The 21,104-nt window shown below is 42.1% G+C and overlaps 3 protein-coding genes across 3 annotated transcripts in view; 2 read left to right on the top strand and 1 right to left on the bottom strand.

The window, feature by feature from the left end:
* The window catches only part of LOC306694097 (inositol 1,4,5-trisphosphate-gated calcium channel ITPR1-like), a gene marked incomplete at its 5' end in the record, with an annotated part of 61,452 nt that extends 54,439 nt beyond the window's left edge, over positions 1-7,013 (top strand). Inside the window, 5 exons of the mRNA XM_079156814.1 lie at positions 1,029-1,168; positions 2,106-2,271; positions 3,675-3,835; positions 4,508-4,669; positions 5,454-7,013. Of these exons, the coding sequence (XP_079012940.1) occupies positions 1,029-1,168; positions 2,106-2,271; positions 3,675-3,835; positions 4,508-4,669; positions 5,454-5,540 (716 nt within the window). The 3' untranslated portion in view covers positions 5,541-7,013. The remainder of the gene's footprint in view (positions 1-1,028; positions 1,169-2,105; positions 2,272-3,674; positions 3,836-4,507; positions 4,670-5,453) is intronic.
* A 2,580-nt stretch (positions 7,014-9,593) lies between these two features.
* Positions 9,594-13,305, top strand: LOC306694116 (class E basic helix-loop-helix protein 40-like). The gene is made up of 5 exons (XM_079156833.1): positions 9,594-9,972; positions 10,094-10,157; positions 10,377-10,484; positions 10,895-11,018; positions 11,248-13,305. The coding sequence occupies exons 1-5, from the start codon at positions 9,902-9,904 to the stop codon at positions 12,156-12,158; spliced, it is 1,278 nt and encodes a 425-aa protein (XP_079012959.1). The 5' UTR covers positions 9,594-9,901; the 3' UTR covers positions 12,159-13,305.
* A 1,411-nt stretch (positions 13,306-14,716) lies between these two features.
* On the bottom strand, positions 14,717-20,435 carry ttll3 (tubulin tyrosine ligase-like family, member 3; the record flags this gene model as incomplete). Its single annotated transcript, XM_079186335.1, is given in 14 exon segments — positions 14,717-15,499; positions 15,623-16,058; positions 16,224-16,467; positions 16,817-16,965; positions 17,766-17,946; positions 18,021-18,101; positions 18,290-18,404; positions 18,527-18,655; positions 18,823-18,878; positions 19,335-19,506; positions 19,594-19,697; positions 19,807-19,846; positions 19,849-19,873; positions 20,359-20,435. Coding segments are annotated over 14 exon segments (2,592 nt in total).
* Positions 20,436-21,104: the final 669 nt, after the last annotated feature.

Below are 21,104 nucleotides of genomic sequence, written 5' to 3'. Positions count from 1 at the left end.
TAAAATGATTTGACCAGTGATAAAGGCAGTTAGCAGGGGGATCACCATTTGACTGTGGTCAGAGGTCATTCGTCAATTAACTATAAACTTGATCAAATTGGATCAGTCTTTCAGAAATGTTCCTCTTTGTTTTTCTGTCTGGCTCACATGTTCAACCAAAGCTGCAGCTAAACAAAAACACTTCTGCTTTGACTCTCCGCCGTCACACTGTGAACCAAGACATGTAAACAAGGTTCCAACAGATTCTAAGTTCTGCAACTACGCCAAGGATATTTAAATAGCAGATGATGCACTATTTACACTGTGACTACAAGGCTATCAAATCCTACTCTAAAACATATGTCTAATATTTATTTATATTCAGAGAGCATTTCAAAACAAGTTAATACTCTACTTAGATTGTTTATCATAACTCATTTGAGTCTATACTGTGTATGAACATTACAAGCACAATACAATCTCATCAAATACCAGAATGTACTCAATTCATCATGAATATGGCAGAATATGGTTTATGATATTTTAATGAAAAGTAAAATATAGTGAAATGTGTCCCACTGTTTTATACGCCATTAAATCATCATCATTTCTGAATAAAAGTGACTTTAGTGTTACAGCCATACTACCTATATGATGATGATTCAGAACAATTGTTTTACAACTTATGATGGAAATAAATTCAATACATTACAGTGCATTGTATCATGCCTTACTTTTGATTTTACATTTCCTTAAGAAATATGATGAGCTTCTGAAGTGGTACTTCATGCTATTCATTTTATTTTAAATGTAAATTTCCCTGCATAATGTCTTTGGGTCACATGAGTTAGTTCAATACGTATTATGAGCTACAGTTTGATGCTTTTGATGTTATATTAACCTAAAAGTATCGGTCCTAGTGGTCCTAATTACCTTGGTATACCAGTTCATAAAGCATTACAGCGTAAAAAGCTATACACCTTAAAAAGAAGTCACCTTTTACAGCCTCTGAAATTATTTGATTTAAGCTTTCCTCTCTGCTTCTTCAGATTTGGGGAATGGCAGTGAGGAGGAAAGCAACATGGAGCGGACGTGCGACTCTCTACTTATGTGTATCGTTACTGTGCTGAGTCATGGCTTGAGGAGTGGAGGAGGTGTAGGGGATGTACTCCGCAAGCCTTCCAAAGAGGTATGTGCAACTCTGAAGATGGGTCCCTTACAAAACTGTGTGTGTGTGTGTGTGTGTGTGTGTGTGTGTGTGTGTGTGTGTGTGTGTGTGTGTGTGTCACCGACTGCTGCAGCGAGGGTCATGTGAGCTGGCCACGAGCCCATCGTGTGCTGAACTTGTTTTTAAGAAGAAATGGAGGTTTCACAATGTTTCCTTGCAGCTGTACTACCTCCGCCTTGTATCAGAATTAAACCTCAAGATAGATTTCCACCGAATTCAGGCTCAACCACTAATGATGTCGAAAGAGGATGTGACTATCCGCCTCACATATTCGCAACACAATGCAACTCAGGCCCAAAAGTCACATATTCAACCCACAAAATCACAATGGGTGGAAGAGTGGCTCAGTACATTGTTGCTTCAAACAAGCTTGTCCTACAAGCTTGTTTGAGTGGCAGTGCGTTAGGCTGGTGATGATTACTTTTAAAGGATTAACTAAAATGGAAAAAGAGTGAATGAAATTCACCAATGTACTTACAGCACAGTATGTAGACATTGAAGTCCATTGTGGCTCGATTGGCTAATGATGTGAAATAAACATTTGTCTGTGTCCTACCTAGACAGAAACAGGCTGCATCAGGTTGACCGGCTTTCTGCCGGCTCTGTTACTGTAGCATCTGGCAGGTTTCACCTGTGGTCTTGTGTTTCCATTAACATCCATGATGACAAAGGTTAACCTCGTTTTAAACTCATAACATCCTACACATATGTTTATGTGAAGACCTGCCCTTTGGGTCATACATTTAAATGGGACAATCTTTCTACATTAGCCCTCCACAATACAGTAAAATATCATCTTAAATTTACTCCTAATTGTTCTCTGTTGTCAAAATAAAGTGAACTACCTCTGAACACTTCCTGTACAGAAGTTATTGCTGTGTTTCTGTTCCGTTTGCAGGAGCCACTGTTTGCAGCCAGAGTGATATACGACCTGCTGTTCTTCTTCATGGTCATCATCATTGTCCTCAACCTCATCTTTGGCGTAATCATCGACACCTTTGCTGACCTGAGGAGTGAAAAACAGAAGAAAGAAGAAGTCCTGAAGACTACTTGCTTCATCTGCGGTGAGACTCTTCATCTGTTTGGTTCCCTAATGTCTTTTTTCAGTTGCTACATGGTGACAAAATGAGCAATACATTGCACGGTGCCTCAGACATTCGTGTATTTACTGCTAATGTGTCACTCACACTTTTGTCGTATGTGGCACAACTCTCTGCTGCCGCTTGTGCTAGAATATTTTCACAATGATATTGTCATGGCAATATCAAACCTCTAACTTTCCAGTGCCAGAATGACTTCTCTAATCATCAGGGCACCCTGCCAGCCCGGTAGAGCTGTGCTCTGTTGTTGGATGTGCTCTGTGTTTCAAAGACTGTGCGTCATTAGTACTCTCTTCCACAATCCAGCTCATATCACTCGGTAAAGTCCCAAAATCCCCTTTCAGAGTGTTTGATTTCATGGTGTGGTTTCTGGTATCTCTCTGCATGTAGTTTGTTGCAGGCCCTCCCCCCCCCCCTCCCCCTCCCTCTCCCTCTTTTTCACTTAGCTGTAGTTCCAAAGAAGGCTGAGTCATGAGAGCTTCCTGCCACTGCTCTGCTCGCCTCCATAATTCATGTCTGTCTCACACGCCCAGACATTTTCTCCCTCTCACTCACAAGCACAAACTTCATTTTCACGCCATATGTGTTGGGCAACTTCACCGATTACCCATACTCTGACCCTTTCTGTAGCGGCGTCTGCATTTCCTCATATGTCCATTATATGCGTGAGTGCCAAAAGAAACTGTGCGCAACTGTACAGTACATGTGTTTGATCCCAGCAGTACATGCTGTAGGTGAGCAAGTGTGTGCGTGCGTTCGTTGGGTCATGCACTCGGGACAAGTGGTAAGCATATGGAATGAGAACAGTTTGTCACCCAGCCAACCATCGGCTCTGACTCACTCATTTTAAAGAAGGCCAGGGCCCAGGGGGAGCTGCCGTCTCTATGGTTTCCACAAGAACCACAAGGGAACAGGAGATGCGGAGATTAGCAGCCGACCTCAGCAGGCTTAAGTGGCTCTCCGTCCTCCAGCTCTGTTTTATAAGCCATCGATCTTTCTTTCAAACTTGCATTGGTTTTTAGGTCTTCAGGTTCTGGAGCCAACAATTGATTAACCTCATTAACTTCCTGTGCAGGCTTGGTTTTTACTTATAGCTAAAATAATTTCTGTTCAGGGAATCAGGCTCAACCTCACTCTCCATCTTGTATCGAAAACGGGAAAGAAGTGGTTACATTTTGGACAGACATTTTGGATGCAAACTGCAACTTGACTGATTGGCAGAGGGGGTTATTCTAGCACGCGAAGTGGAATGTTCCCTTCCCCAATGTCATTGCGAAACATACTAGCGCAATAAAGGCTAGCTCCTGTTTGTTCTTAAAAATGCTGTAACTTGGTGCCATAAATAATCTGTTATTGCCCCTCTCTAGGCCTGGAGCGGGACAAGTTTGACAACAAGACTGTGACTTTTGAGGAACACTTCAAAGAGGAGCACAACATGTGGCACTACCTGTTCTTCATTGTGCTGGTAAAAGTTAAGGACTCCACTGAATACACCGGCCCCGAGAGCTACGTAGCTGAGATGATCAAGGTAAATGAAAACCACAGACACACCCTGAAGACACACATCCGGATCCTCCTTCTCAGTGCAGACTTACTTTTTTCCCTGAAATGGGTTACAATTATCCTTAGAGCAATGCTGTCTTGGAGTTGCAATCCTGAATGAAAGAGCAGTAAGATGGGCATCACGCTTTTAGCAGAGTAACTTTGATCAAGTAGACTTCATCAGGCTATGCTACTGAGTCCGACTTGTAAACATGTACAGGCACGTTTCACTCACCTTAATGCAGTAATGTGTTCCTCTTTCTAATCTCAATTGACAGATATGCTGGTTATAGACATTAAATGACATAAATAGACTGGTGCAGACAAACGGGAATACAGTACAAGACGGTACTTTAGTTGCAGTCTAACCCTTAAACTGACCAAAGCATGAAAAGGAATCGTTGGTCAGTTCACTGGGATTTCCATTGTACTACATAAGCTCACTGTTACTCCTGTAATAATGATACCATGCAAGCATGTTTCTTCAAAAAACGGACCGTAGCCCAGCATCATTTGGAGTTCAGATGTAAGCACTGGGTTGACAAACGGTGGCACCTACCTGTTAGAATTATCTATTCCTTTTTTGACATAATTTAGCTTTATTAACTCCTAGTAAATGTACAATAGCCAGTGGCTAATATGCTTTGCTCGACCACAGGAGCACAACCTGGACTGGTTCCCACGGATGCGCGCCATGTCACTGGTGAGCAGCGATGCCGAGGGGGAGCAAAATGAAATCAGGAACCTGCAGGAGAAGCTTGAGTCGACCATGAGGCTGGTTTCCAACCTGTCTGGACAGCTGACTGAGCTCAAGGAACAGGTAGATCATGTGACAGTAAACCATGCACACCCTCAGTTTGTAGTATATCACCCATGATTTATTTTTATTTTCCCTCCGTTTGAACCGGATGGCTTTTCTGAGACTTTTTTGTTCAGCCATTGGGAGGTTATCGACAACCTGCACCTTGGTTCTGTAATTACTCAGGAGCACCACATTATATTGAACAATAACATGGGAAGAGTTATTGGGGATTGGTTGCTCACTGTTGTACAATCACCATTATGGAACTGGTGACTCGGACAGCCTAAGCTAATACCTAAAGTAGTTTATTTCAGTATTTGCTGCTCGTCTCTTCCTTGGAATGGGTTAGTTCATGCACAGGTTAAAAATGCACCATACTTAGTCACAGTATGCGATGACAGCTGTGACGGTTAAAAACACTTTACTTTATTTTATTGTTAAGGAACACACTATTGCCTGTGAGTCTTGAAGGAATAGTTTTACACCTCGAGGAAATACACTTAATTGTGTTCTTCTTGCCGAGTGTTAGCTGAGCAGATCGATACCACTCTTGTGTCCATACAGTAAATAGGAAGCTACTGCCAGCAGTCAGTTAGCTCAGCTTAGCATAAAGACTGGAACCAAGGAGAAAACGCTAGCATAGCTCTGTCCAAAGGTAACGAAACACATCTACCAGCACCTCTAAAGCTCACTAATTGACAACTTTTAATTCTTACACTTAGGTTTTGGGGGTATTTGTTTAAATCCTGCTTTGTTTTCAAGCTTGCAGTCTTCTTTAAACTACTTTTTTTCCCACTTGCAGATGACAGAGCAGAGGAAGCAGAAGCAACGAATTGGTCTTCTTGGTCATCCCCCTCACATGAACATCAATCCCCAGCAGCCTGCCTGAGGGCCCTTGGGGACAGTATCACCAGTGCCTTAGCACTTCTGTCAGTGCGCCACATGTTACACAGGAGAATGCCAAATCATGTCCGTCTCCAGTATGTATTCAGGTCGATGTCTGACTGTATACTTCACCAGAAACTCCTACAATAAGTGTTTCTACAACATGCGTGCTTCTGAGTGTCTGTGTGAAGTGAAAGTTATCGGAGAACATTACTGTAGAGTGTCTGTGTGGGTGGAGTGTGCACCAAGTGCCTCGGGACCTGAGAAGCCAGTCCTGTGGGTTTAGGAGATGAAAACACAGACTTCAGCTTTACTACCCTGAATGCCTTCTGCATTGTACCACACTGACAGCATACCAAAGTTGTTCCTGAGGGGATATTGCTTTCAAGTGGCCTTTTATTGAGGTTTTGATCCTCAGTGTTGCTCCAGCAAACTCAGGTCACATGTGTATTTGAAGGTTTGTATGACCTCTACAACACATTTTGCTTTTGTCTGACAGCAATAGGAATACTTAATGATATGCAATGTCTAAATAAGAATGAACTATTTTTGGGAACTGGTATTTGATTTTATATTAGAAATATGGAGATAAACGACACCTGTAAAGAATCCAGAAGAGGTCACCTTACTTTTAAAGTCTCTTTATGCTGTTATAAAATCTATACCGTTTTTTTTTGTTCACTTTCACATTTTTTGCAATCTCAAATGAAGGCTCTGGGCGGTCCAGGACACTTTAGATTAAAAAGGTTTTTGAGGAGACTTTGATATTTGTTTAGAAAAAATTAAATTCTGTAACAAACCATATGGAGCTACTGTGGAGAAGGAGCAAATCATGTGACTGCTTCACTCTGAAGCTGGTTCCATGGTGTGCTTAATGATAGTAGTGATATGGAGTCACATTGGAAGCATAATGTGAACCGAACTTAATTGAATTTGGGAGAAATGTTAGAACGTTAGTTAAATTTGATTTATCCTGCACTGAATTATGTAATCTTCCTTTCATCCATTTATTCCTAAAACACTGATATTTTCTGTAGCACTCAAATAATTGTTAAGGCACTTTGTAGAAGACCCACTTGAGAATGTGTAAGTGTTTGAGCGTCTGTGAGGGGAAACAAATATTAGATTAGTCATTTGGAGTGCTGCTTGACCAATCTGAACTTTTCTACTAATAGATGGTTTGTGTCTGAATTGTACATTCCATTCTTGGAGTCGATTTAAATAAACAAGTGTGTAAAATAATCTGTTAATGAGTGTTAAACGGTATCCGCATCAGTATGGAAGTCGAGGAAAAGAACATATGCGCAACTAAAGGTAATGAGGATGTTTGCAATTTATTATCTGTCTGCCTGCTTATTCGTTGACAGCTTGAGTGGTGTCACGCTTCTAACGTGGTGCAGTCAGATGAAAGAGAGAAAGGAAGTCAATTCGGGGATTGCCGGCAGATGAACTCTGTTATCTGTGGTCCTCTACACATGAGGATGTGCACTGATCTTATAACCATGTTGCATGAGGAAATATGTATGCATGTTGAGCAAATACAGGTGTTGCAAATGTTGGGTTTTAATTTGACCTTTGGGGATTTTATCATAGCACAGATGGAGCAGATGGAGATTTTTTTTTTAAATTGTAAAACTGCTTTGTTGTTTTGTAAAGACTGACACTATATTATAACAAACATACACTTTGCACCTAATGAGAATGTCATCACCTACATTTTTTGAATAGCCTACTGTAACACTTTTGACAACATTAGCATTCAAACATCTTTCCATTTGTCAGTGGCAGTTAGTATCACATAAGTAAATACAATATTGTTAGCAGCTCTCAAGCTTGTTAGACATTTTACAAGCATACATCTTAACATGAAAACAGTTTCAAGATCTACAAGTGAACTGAAACAAATGTGCCATAATCAGGATTTTAAATCAAGATCAAATTCAGTATTAAATTGTTACATTTGCGTTAACCGCTCAAGGGGCTTTCCATCGTTGTTATTGAATTAAAGCTACATCACTGTGACCAGTGTTAACGTAATATTGTAATTACTGAATCCTACTGCCTTCCCCATTTTTATTTAATTCATTACACTCCAGGAATTTTATAACGGACCTTTGGTCGTTTGTTGAATAGGACACTGTTGCTGTGAAAGATACTACTTTTCTGAAACTATGAAAAATCTGTTTATGAAAATGTCAAGGCTGATAGATCTGAGGTTGTGAAAAGAACTGTGACAGCTGCTGCTTTCCTTGCTAGTTTTTGTCAGAGAAGATAGATGGATAGTCCAAATGATTGAGCTCCTCTTAGTGCGGTGAGAACACCTTAAAATCAGCCAATAAATACAATATTTATCTCTAGTAAATTGTATGTGATTTGCCAAAATGCTCTAAATAGCACTTCAAGCTTATTTATGATTACAAATATATTTTTGATTAAAAAAAATATGTAACCAAAATGCTGCCAAGCTCTCCTGTGTCAGGGAAGTTTGTGTAGCCTCCCGAGTCTCATCTGGCTTGTGAGGCAAGATTTTGTGTTCCTGTCTTAAAAGAGAAGGTTTAGGAAAAAAAACAATAAATTGTCCCAAAATGATCCTAAGCATGATTTATGTTTCAGTTACTGCAGGGATTTTGCTGAATTTGATTTTTTCAGACAAAACCTTGAGACGTGGACAACAAATATATCTCAAATAAAAATTTGAGAGAAGAGAGAATGTTACAGCTTCTCTCTAACCACATCATTCCCATTATAATAAATACAATTGTTTACAGCTTCACAAAACTTCTGTCATTCTAGTCCACGTTGACTTTAACTGGCAGAGGAACAAATTATGGATTTTAATGGGATTGTCCAAAAGAAAGACTTGCGCATTGATTATTGTGATGCTTCCTGTTTTCATATGACCTCTACAAACTGTACCTTTTATTATAGGTCATTGTGCTGTAATATTCCTGTAATTGTCTTATTGAATCTGGAACTGTCCTCGTCTATAGAATTTGTAAAGAGACGATTGAACCCTATTGTGTTCTTCTAGATCAAAATATATTGTAGAGAAAAAGGAATGACTGTTACTCAGAAGTGGTTTTCAATGGTCTTTATGCTCTTATTTTAGTTTGAACATGGGATACTTCGTGGTTATTAAAGATATGTTCTATAAAGGTATTTATAGAGGAATCATGATCATATGAATGTTAAATGTCCTGTCTGCATGCACCTTTTCACTTGCAAAGGGAAATTAATGAAAGTCGGCGTTTAACAAAGGGTGTAGTCCTACATGTGTGACCTGTGTTTATAGCCTGCAGCAGACAGGTGCAGCAGCTGCCGTGTGCTGGATGAGCTAGATATGCCCTGCGCGCTCAGCAGGCTGCCGGGGCCATGAGGAGACCAACGTGACAGTCGGCATCGCCTCATGACAACAAACCCACAGCACACACACGTCCATGATCAGGTGCACGTGGTTCTCCCGCAGTGACCGCAGTGTTTACACCGGAGCCCACCTGCCTGCTGCAGGCAACGGTCAATGGACTACACTGCTGAATGTTGTTGTGTATTATCTGTTACAATTATTATGTTCTGCAGGAATCTAGACTAACTTCAAATCAATTAAATTGTGAGTGTAAAACTACAAAAACAAACCTCGACGCAAATCTCAGTTAAAAGTGACTTAAATGCATTTGATTGAAATGTTGAGGCATCACTGCTCTATAAGAATCCTGCAGGATATTATCAGTACAGTTGTATGCTACTATTGTATTACTATTGTATTCTTGTATATTGTCATTGGCAGTGGGACTCGACTCTCGTGCCTCAGGCCTGATGCAAGCATGTTCCCTGCGCCGTGGCGCTCACAGCCTTGTTTCAATACACTTCAGCATGGTGGTACACGAGATAGGACACGCGCCGCCCTCCGCTCTGACGTCTGCCGCCGTCAGCCCACTGAGGCTCCTTATCGGTCGAAAGTGGGCCGTCCCTCCGCCGAGGATACAGCGCCGTTTAACACGTGAGCCTCATGTGACAGAGGTAGGTCAGGCGGAGCGGAGAGTCAGAGGGTTTATTTAACTCGTCGCTCTGTCCTCCCCCCACTTTCCCAACGCGCCACCAAGAGGGTTACCTTCCTTCTGCGGCAGGACCACAGCGTGGAAATTGCGGGGACTTACTTGAAACTATTTACATCAGTGCGACTAGTTGCCTGTTGAAACCCTGCGGAATTAATACAAATCGAAACCGTTTCTTCTGGCATTTCAGCGTATTTTACTAAATGCTTGTTTTTCTCGCTCAACATTTTTATCACGCCTAAATAAATGCGTTTTTATTTGTAACACTATTGGAGAAGTACCTCGAATTTACTGTGCAATTGGATTGAAAAGAATGGAGCGAATCTCAAGCGCGCAACCACCTCCTCTGTCCAAACACCAGGCTGATCTGTCGGACTTGCAGGGGTAAGTTATACTTATAAAATAATTTCCTCAAACGCACTTAATATTCTGTTCATATTCTGTATCTATAGCTTCACCAAAGCATTACCTCACACTTAACTATTCTCTTTTTCTATTTCTTTAGGATGGATTTCCCGATGTATGTTTATAAACCGAGGCGAGGAATGAAGAGAGGGGAGGAGAGCAAGGTCCGTTATTATTTTACTTGTGCAGTTATTACCACGTCTTTTAATTAAAGGGTGTAAACAACAAGGAAGGAATTAGGCTAGCACTAGTCCTGTAGTACCATAAATGGTTGACCGCATTTCTGCTATGACATAACTCCTGGAGTCCTCCCTGTGTCATAAAGAGATATATCTGTGTGCTCTAGGATCAGCTGAATTTAACAATGCTGTCTATTCTTGCAGGAAACCTACAAGCTGCCTCACAGACTTATTGAGAAGAAAAGGCGTGACCGGATAAACGAGTGTATCGCTCAGTTGAAAGATTTATTACCGGAGCACCTGAAACTCACGGTAAGTTCATGCTGTGGCTGGGAGGGAAAATGGGATTCACTGTATTGAGTGGCATGCACCATCGAGTGGCTGTTCAGTGGCATTACATCCTCTGTGCTGAGTGCGTCAGCAGTACACTGAAGAGGATGTGTCTTCTGTCATGTGCCGTTGTTTAAACTGGGGATTTAACAATTCAATCCACACAATAACACAAGAACTTGCAATCGACTTGATACTCCAGACTGCTATTATTTATGAAATGTATATGATCCCATATCAAATTGAATATTTCTAATTGATTTCTTTTGCCTTTATGGCAGCTGTTGTAGAGTTTTGATGATGTGATCCTGTGAACATGCGCAGTACAGCGTAGTTTCTGTGTTTTTTTATATAAGAGGTGAGGATTTTCTGACTGTGTGTCTTTCCCACAGACTCTGGGCCATCTGGAGAAGGCTGTGGTTTTAGAGCTTACGCTCAAGCATGTGAAAGCCCTCACCTCTCTTCTGGAGCAGCAGCAGCAGAAGATCCTTGCTCTGCAGAACGGCATGCAAATTGGTGAGCTGCAGATCACTCACACACAACGTGCTGCACACACAAATATGCACATGCAGCAGGATGGTTTTGTTGGACAGCGAGCAAATTATCAAGATGAATACACAATGAAGGGATTGTGCAGAACTACAGGCAAATAACTGACTTCAAATATAGCTATAGTTGTTGGAAAAGGGACGTCTATTTCAAACTGCAGCATTTCTGACTGTGTGGTTTCTTGTTGTCTTTACAGATCAGCCTGCTGTCAACCAGGAGAAGTCAGAAGAGATGTTTCGCTCTGGCTTCCACATTTGTGCCAAGGAGATGCTTCAGTATCTAGGCAATCATGAAACTGATGGAGATTTCACACCATCCCATGTGATCAATTACCTTCACAAGTTAGCCGCAGAGGTGCTGCAAAGTCCGCTCCGACCCCGCACTCCTCCCAGCCCTCAACCTGAAGAAATCCCTGCCTACCACCAGCACCAACCTCACAAGGAGATGTCCACCGGCTTACCCCCTAAACCCAGCGAAGGCTATGGGAGGAACTGTGTGCCCGTCATCCAGCGGGCGCGCGCTCCTACAAGCAGTGAGCAGAGTGGCAGTGATACGGATACAGACAGCGGCTATGGTGGAGAGCTGGAGAAGACTGAATCTGGGGCGCAACAGGGACGTCCAGATTACTACATTCATGAGAGCCATCTGAAGCGAGCACTCGGCGAGAGGCAGAGCTCCGGTATCAAACAAGAGGAGGACGAGCCGTGCCACAAACGCCCCCGGGTGGAGTCGTCGGAGGACTCAGGAGGAGAATCATCAACATCATCGTCCTCTAGCTGCTACGGCAGTTACTTGAGCGTATCCCCCAACCATCCAACTCCTCCACATCCCCTCTGCATGCCTTTCTACCTCATTCCACCTTCTGCTGCAGCGTACCTGCCAATGCTGGAGAAATGCTGGTACCCTGGGGCCATGCCCATGCTTTTCCCTGGCATGGGAGGCTCTGCACCCAGCATGCCCAGCGAAAGACCGCCTCCACCTCAGCTACTGTTGTCTCCTAGGAGAGGCTCTCCGGCCCCAGCCATATCTCAGACCCCCATGGACTCCCCTGCCCTCCTTCAGGCATTAAAGCAGGTACCACCCCTCAACCAGGAAACCAAAGACTGAGAGAAAAGGGGTGAAAAGGTGATCCTTTTCTAGTACCCAGGAGTAGAGACAGTAGTAGGAATGAAAACATGACTGAGCCTTCCCTTAACCCATCCTCATTCCCGTTCTCTGTTCCTCAGACTGGAGGTCAAACAGCAAACTGGAGGACTTGTAGAAATGATCAAGAGGAGATGGAGGAGAGAGCAACATCCGTCCACACTTGAAGGATGCAAAGCTCTGGTTGAATGTTAAATGCTCAGTGGTATTACTCAGTGCAAATGTATCATATAAACTGGACCTGTCCTGCATACACACCAACACAAACACTTGGTTGAATGTAAAGAAAGATAAGTTTTTAGATGCTGCTATTAAAGTTTAAACGCCAATGACTGATGCATCTTGTAGCTGCAATAGAGACACGCCATCTTTGTACTTTAGAAAGTGTTGCACCAAATGTTAGAGGTCATTTTTCACCCAAAGTTTGTTGGCCATGTCCTTTAGGTCACCATTACGCTCATCACTGGGAATGCCCATAGAACCAGACACTATGATGACTGGCTCCATATACAAGGGTTTCCTCAAATGTGTACAGACAAGAGTAAAGGTACACCCAATGCATGGATGAAGGAATGGGCCACCACATGACCACACTGAATGAGAAGTCTTGTTTTTAATTGACAGACAGTTCAGATGGATTTCCTGTAATTATTGTTCATAGCCTTCTTGTACATTTCTATTTTTGATACCTGTTCTCGCACTCTGTCCGTCCGGAGAGATAGAAGGTGGGCAGAGTGCAGACAATTGTACGTTGTGTACTCAAAAAAACTGTGTACAAACTGTAGCACTGTGCTGGACCTGGGTCTGCATACTCGACATCTGTTTCTGCTCAAGTCAAACCTGGTGTTTGTTCTTGCTGTTGCCTTTTACTTGTGAAAAGCTGATAAATCTCAGATGTTTATTCTCTGTACTACGTATGAATACTGGAGTCAAAGGAGGGAGGAGAGAAGTTGAATGTAAAAGTTTTACCAGAAGACTAGTTTTCTATAGAAAGAGGTACTTGAGATTTTATATTTTGGGACCTACATGAAAGATGTTTTGATGTACATATTTTGTCTATAAATGTTGGTATACATTATATAAGTGTATTAATAAAGTATTTTTTTCCCGTGGAAAATTGCCTGGACTGTATGTATATGAAAGAGAAGGAGAGAGAGTGTGTGAGAACATCTAGCAAGGAAATGCCATCCATTCTTTTACAGTGCAACAACGTTCATGTCACCGGGAACACTTATGTAATGGCAGATCTGTTGTCTGACTCTCCTGCTGGTGAACCGTATGTGCCCACTAACAAGACAACGAGTAAATACACGCGAGTGTAAACCGTTTCAGTTCAGCTCCTGAGGCAATCAGCAGGATCCATCTGCTTCTAGTTAACAGCCTTGACAGGGAGACATTTTCTCTATTTTATTCTTTCTCGAACTACACTCCCCGCACTACAAACGCATACATTTCAACAAATACTATTTATTACCACAAACATTTCTTTAGCTATGTGATTGCACTTACAATCCACACATTTTAACACCACAAACTCTCAAACCTCATATTGTTTCCACTATCATTTATGTGTTGTTTAGTCCTAAAAACTGAAGTAAACAAACACTAAATGTCATTCGTTCCTTTTAAAGCTGTAGTAAACACATTATTACAGCCAGTTTAATCATTTACTATTATCAAATAATGCTTTTAATACTCAGTTCAGTAGTTGGGACCTGGAGGCCTAGTGGTTAAGATGCATAACCACAACATCTCCGGTTTGACCTTTGTTGCACGTCACACCTGTCTCCCTTCCCCGTTTCCTGTCTGTTTCTATTTCTGCCAATCTTATAATATAATTATATATGTTACGATTTTCCAATTTCTGTAGTTTATTTTAAGTCATGGAGCTCAATAAAAACACCCAGGCTTATTTTGTTTTTAAGAAAAAATGTTGACAATAAATAAACTTATTTGTCAAATAAGTGGCAGGTGAGTGTGTATTGATGTTTAAGTTATTCAGGAAATGTATGTTGACTTTATGTTTAAAAAGAGGCTAAAAGACCAAATACACCAGGTGTTGCTGAATGTGTGGCAACATCTGGATAAGAACTGACAGCTCTTTCCTTTTAAGTACCTCTTCTAGATAGGCTTTGGCATGAACATGCAGTTAGATCATTGAGCCTTTGTTGCCACCTGCTGGCCATTTAAATACCTATATCCTGTAAACATAAATCAGATTATGTATCTGCAGAGAATGGAACCAGTGGTCATTTTGTGATAGTATTTTCTGTCACCTTGGAATATCTGCCATACTGGAGTCACTTGAATATAATAACTCTTTTTGGTTTGTTTTAATACAAATAAACTTCAACACAGTATTGATTGCTGATACATTCATAACATAATTGTAAATCATATAGATATATTTAGATTCTAGTCAGCCAAACTAAAACATAATTCAAATTTACTACTGAAATGTATGGTATTTTGTGAACGTAATATTTAATGTGTTGTTCATCAGGCTCCAGCCTATGTGACACTCAATCCCGTCGATTTGTATGTTCCCCTGTGCACTCTTCTTTAAATGTATCCATGCTTTGCCTTCGAGAGCAGAGGAGTAACTGATGCCTGTGGACACTGGGGTGAGAAGACACATTTGGATGACGACAGGCAGTGGTTCCAGCCACAATGTTTGGTTGCAAGCTAAAGACCTCCAGGGTAGGAAGGGGACCCCGGAGTGAAGGAAAGCCGCGGTTAGGAGTCCTGTGTTGGAGCTCAAAAGCTCTCTGGGGAAAGAAGGATCTGGAGATGTGTGATCCACGGCGTGGGTTGGCCTGAGATTTGCAGTCTGACATGCTGTGAGGAGGGCTGAGGGAAAAGGAAAGGCTCCGTGGGACCAGAGTTGCCCCGTTGGCACCAAGACTCAAACCCAAACGTTGCGCTTTCCTCTGAGGTTCAGTGTGTACCACCAAAGGCTGTTCACATGCCAGACTGCAACAGGACCTGCGGACACAGGAGGTATTCTGGACATCTGCTCTCTCCTCAGGTTCCCTCTTAGAAGATGTTGTTGTCAGCTGTCTCTTTTTCTCTCCAGCGGCTCGGTTCTCCTTGCCTGAGTGGCGAAAAGCGGAGACTGCGTAGGACCTCTGACCTGATGGTTTACGTGTCGTTTCAATCTTTTCCGACGACTGGTCCAGTGGGAACTGCATGGCGAGAGCTGGGTTCAAAACAGTTTGTCTATGAAGTAGATGTCTGGATCGCCTTATGGGGGCTCCTTCCACCAGCAGGTTCACTCCCACATACTGAGGAACTCCAACTGCAGCCTGGGAGGGTGAAACAAGTAAGACACACATAAATGCTTTTAGTGTAACTTCTATCATTCAGAGTAATTCCCCTGGAAATGAACACCTATTGTCTCTAGGCATGATGTGTAAATATATTTCAACCTGTTTAAAGATTAGCTGAAAGCCTCCAGTGTAAGCACTAGGATCAGTCCGTCTGTCCAGCACAACCCTCAGTGTGTCCAGCTGCACAGCAGGGCAGAGGCGAGCGGTCACAGCTGTGGAGCAGGCCATAGTCGGACTAGCGTTGATCTCCAGAAGCCAAGGCTTCAGATCTCTGCCCAACATAAAGTCGGCTCCGTAGAGCTCAAAGCTCGCCTTGCGGGGCTCGACCAGGTCTTGGGCTGTCTGCAGGGCATGGACCACTGCTTGCTGCATGCCCGTGACCACCACTGACTCCCACTCTGCCCCACGGCCCTGCCGCTGCAGATATGCCCTAAACTGAGAGTAGGACCACATATTGTCCTCAGGCACTCCTGGATGGCGCTCACAGGACGGCTGAAAGTGCTTCTGGATGGAGTTGTTGCACAGGTGGACTGAGCTGAGGAAAATAACGAAGGAGATTAGGCCTTGAAGGTAAGTGTTTTGAATGAAATTAGTACATTTAGTCAACTTGAAGTACAAATTATTCTAGATACAAGATACAGGAAAGTTCAAGTGCAAGTAAATAATTAATTTTTCTCTTTTGTCTGACCCACAGTCTGACCTGTCCAGAGTTTTTGTCGAGTATGGTTGAGTGGAGAATCGCAGGTAGCACTCTCTGTAGAACCAGACAGTCAGAGGGTTCCAGTCGGTGACGAGGAACCACTGGCGGAGGTCAAACTTGGTGCCATGGACCAACAGCGGACGTTCAAGGTATTTCTGAACCACCCACTTACTCTCTTTAGTCAGGCCTCTGTCACCATCCACAAGTGCCAAAATCTCCTCCAGGCGATTTATACACATAATACCTGGGTGGTTGAGGTGACATGGAAAAGGACAAAGGAACCACAATTGGCTTAAACAAATCAAAACTGCATTAAACTACGAGGACATGGTGTTAGCAGGCTAACTTTCCTTGGTCATACTGAGGCTACAAGATTAATTGTAGGCATCATCATTTTAGTTTTCCCAATTAAATGTAGAATAATTAAGCAATAGTGACATCTGTATGTCACGGTTCATGTTGCAATCATAATATTTATGACACAAATTGTTCTTTTCAATATTGTTTTCAGTATTGTGTCCAGAGAAAGAAAAAGACTGATATATAAGATGATCATGTCACTGTCATTATTATTTATTTATTTTAAACCTCACCTCGTCCTCTTGACTTGGCACCTGGTTTGATAATCCAGATGTTATTTAGTCCATCGGTATCCAGCTGAGGGCAAACCTTCTGCAGTCTGATTAAAGTGGCCTGGCAGCGCTCCACAAACGCACTGCTACCCCTGATCAGTGCACCTTCACTACACACAAACATTAGACACACAGATTGAGTTTATTAATGTGCGGATTCACTAAATCTTACCATCATGCTTTACTCCAGAAAGTAATTATGCAATATACAGTGCATATACATATACATACAACATATTCCCTGAGGAAAAAATGACAACATTTGACATTAAAAATACCAACCAATGAATATTAAAAACACTTAATTTCTGAGTGTGGTGTTCATGGACATTATTGTCCAGTGCAACACACAAGAGAGCTGGAGGAGCTACTCACTGTTGACCGACTGTGAGGCAACAAATCCACCCAGCAGTTCAGAAGAAAAGGAAAGGCAGCTTTATATTTACTTATTTTTTAGATTTAAAATAGGCAGTAATGCTCTGATGTGTATACAGCAGGTCTATATCAATTTCTTGTATACCAATCGTCAAAATAGTGCACTTTAAATATTAGCATGCGGTATCATGTTAATTCTATGGTATTTGTATATACAGTGGAATGGAACTGGAACATCCTGTATCATTTGAGTGAAGTCTTTATTAATGCAAAGTGTAAACCTAACTGACTCTATATTTAACCCCAATCTGAGTCCTGACATGAACTATAGATAGTGTTATAAAAATCCATATATATATATATATATATGTTCTGTATGTATACAAATATATAATCATTTCTGAACCTCACCTAATAAGAACTTCTTCAAGATACATTTAGAGTGAACCGTTATGTCACTACTGCAGAGAAATGTAATGTAACCTAAGAAGGATCATTCTATCAAACCCAGGAAGCTCCCAGAAAACATACTTACTGCACAACCATGTAGTAGTCTTGCAGAAACTCTGCCCAATGCTGTTCCTCCACTGAGGGTGGTGTTTCTACAGAAACATCAATGTCGCCGTGCTCTAAAACGTTGAGAAACTCTTGACACACGTGCAAAGCCATGGCAATCATTCCTGGACCAACAAAACGATGCTCCACATTATCCAACTCTGTAGAGAAAAACAAGATTGGTGTCATAGAATCATGGCCAGGTCACCTCTGTTTTGGGCATTTTGTTCCTCACCCTCTGCTCCATCTCTCCTCCATCTACTTGTCTCAACCACATGCTGCAGCAGGCTGGTGCATGCTGTCTTCCTGAAATCCTCTTCATTGTCATAAAAAACAGAACGAGATCTCAAGAAAGAGAGAAAGGGCAAGTCGTTTTGTTGATTATGTATCATGAATAAAACTAAGACAGCTGTTGTGACTAGTCCACTTGTTACTTTGTGCATTATCTTGGCATCTTTGATAGAGCAAAACTTTGGATATGTGTTATAGAGCCGTACAGCAGACCTATAAATGCCTGCTTTTCATCCTCTGCCCCAAGCCTGTAGCATCTTGGGAAGAAGGTATCAGGATCTGCTGTATCAAACCACTGAAGGTTACGCAGGTTCACACAGAGCCCCACCTGAAAGAAACCAACATATATATACATACTGTAGGAGATAGAGAGTACTAGCTGTACCTATGGCCAAAGTTTAAGCTTGTATTTTTGCCAGTCAATCATTAGAAACTCTTAAGGGTTTAGACCTTGGTAGTAAATGTCCCAGAATTTGCATAGTGGTTAGTCATTTGGTCATTCCGTAAGGAGCGACAGTCTATGTAATCCCGACGTGTTGTCCAGTGGAAATAAGGTGTTTCATTTCGAACCAGGTGAGACTGAAAAAAGGTTGGAGAAATTCAGTTGGGGCTGAGCTAGAATACACAGTTGTGATGAAAAAAGACAAATGTAAATAATGCAAGAAAAACAGTTAATAGCACATTTGATTGCTTCCGGACTGGGCAGGATGTCAGTGTCATGTTGGTTCACTTGATCGTTTTCTTACCATGAGGTCATACATGTCATCAAGGTTCTCCTTTTTCTTGCCTTCATCCACTCTCTCTGGAAAGAGATAAGGAAAGAGTGTGCGTGCATGCAGGCTTATATGTGTAGAGGGCTGTGTTGAGAGGGTATGTGTCTTTGTTATAGGTTGGTGTCACACAATGTATCATGTTTCCATCTAAACTAGTGCTCCAATTACCCATATATATACACGCTAGCCCCTCCTGCACTTTTAGCTCTGACTAAACGGAGCGTATTCCTGATCTTTTGCACAACATGTAAGTGAATGAACGGACAGAATATGATTGATTGACACTTTGTTAGTAATACTGTGTGCACTGTCTCACAATACACATCCAGTCTTGTCCCAGTATCTCAAACACTTATATACAGACATTCTTTCTTTGAGCCTATAGTGAGATTTCCGTCGCATTAGTTGCATGGACACTTCATCTTGTTTTTTTCCACAAATGTCTAATAAGGTAGCTGTTAGGAATGTGTCTTCCATTGTCTCACCAGTAACATCAGCACTGACAGCACCATCATCATCACCACCATCCTCCTCGTTGCCATGGCAATGAGTTGCTCTCTGGACAGGATGGGGCAAACGACACTCCACCCACCCTCTGGCCCATAAGGCTGCACGGATCACAGGGTAGGGTCCCTGCACTGAAAACACTTTCCTCAGCTGAGAATGAGTGGAAGAGGGACAGTAAAAGGGTCACATGAAAATGCAGAGTTCTTACAGTGACATCGAGCTTGCAGATATAATCACCTTCACTGCTTTCGCCACTAGCGTTTTAGCCGCTTTCAGCCTGTCTGGTTTGATCGCTGGCAGGCTTGGCACACTGCGACGTGACCTCCCCTCCACTGGAGCCACTGTGGATTGTAACACTGAGACAAACTGCGTGGTCAAATTTCAGTATAAAGTTACTGTGTGCACAACACATGTGCATGTATTTGAATAAGCAGATCTCTATTCACTTACCTGGCATTTGTTGCATGTTACTGATATATATTTCTCTCTTCAGCTGATCAGCGAACAGTGTTCAGTTCTGCCAGACAGATAGATGCAATATTTCCATTTACATGTAAACCTCTTCACTGTCAGAAATGGTGACCTCTGCTGTTGAGGAATAAACAGAGAAAACATAACACAAACTGTATGGTTTGTTGCACCTATTTGCCTCTGTAGCTACTGAAGAAGGGTGTAAATTGGGTCAAGCAGGCATCTAAATCTGGACAGAGCTGACTGAGGCTGTCATAGCTTCTCATTGACATACCCATTCGCACAAAGGCGCGCGCGCACACACGGACCAACGCGCAGTAGCTACATAAGGCATGCACAGCATTTGAAAAAAAGCATGTATAGGTTTGGAAACACGTCAACAGTAGGTTTAGGCTATATCCACGTTGAACGACTGTTGACTTACGGACCAGCTCTGTGTATCTAAGAGAGCTGTCAGACGTAAAAACTGCGCCTAAAATACATCTCAAACAAAAGCAGCCTACATTTTCCTTCGAGCGTTATCATACAAACCTAAAGTTGTCAGTGACTCGTGCGCCCATAAACTCGCTCAGTCCTGCTTCCTTCACGCTCCCACAGACCGTTCCCATAACAACCGTGCACGCTCCCACTAGAATGTTTAAAGTTTCCACAACAACCGTACCCATGGAGAAACAGGACGCCGCGTGCAGGGTAATGATAAATCTACTGCATGCGTTGAAGAACGTGGTTCACTCACTCCATCTGACGCTGTCAGGTTCAGTGTAGCTTACACGTGTAGCAACATGCACGTGAAGTATTAGGCCAAGCGATACACATTCATATGCGTGGACACATCTAATTGAAACCCGCTGATCTAAATCCAACCGTTTGATACTGCGGCAGTTTGACATGTGAACAGCCTCACATTGTTTTGACCAATAGAGTTCATGCTGAGGCCAATGTGGAGGTCGCTTGATTTCACATGTTTTGCTTCCTTATCAATACAAGTGACAATCAGCAGAGGTTTAAAAAAACAACTACTTGCCCTGCATCTTAAATAAACGCCTATAACGTCATTCTGACAAACACGTTTTATGCCATGTAGCCTACATGGATTATTACATTTTCTTAATGCTTTACCTTCCCACAAGATGGCATCCAAGGGTTTCTGGTTACTGTGTTACAAGATCAATAATGTCGCTGTTCTGTCTTTCATTTTATGTGCGTATATCACTTTGCATTTATTGCTTTACTGAAGACTATATCGTCATTTCATTTATATAATATAATATAATATA

This window comes from Pholis gunnellus (assembly GCF_910591455.1).
Source record: "Pholis gunnellus genome assembly, chromosome: 3".
Classification (NCBI taxonomy): domain Eukaryota; kingdom Metazoa; phylum Chordata; class Actinopteri; order Perciformes; family Pholidae; genus Pholis; species Pholis gunnellus.
This window is presented reverse-complemented; position numbering and strand designations above follow the sequence as displayed.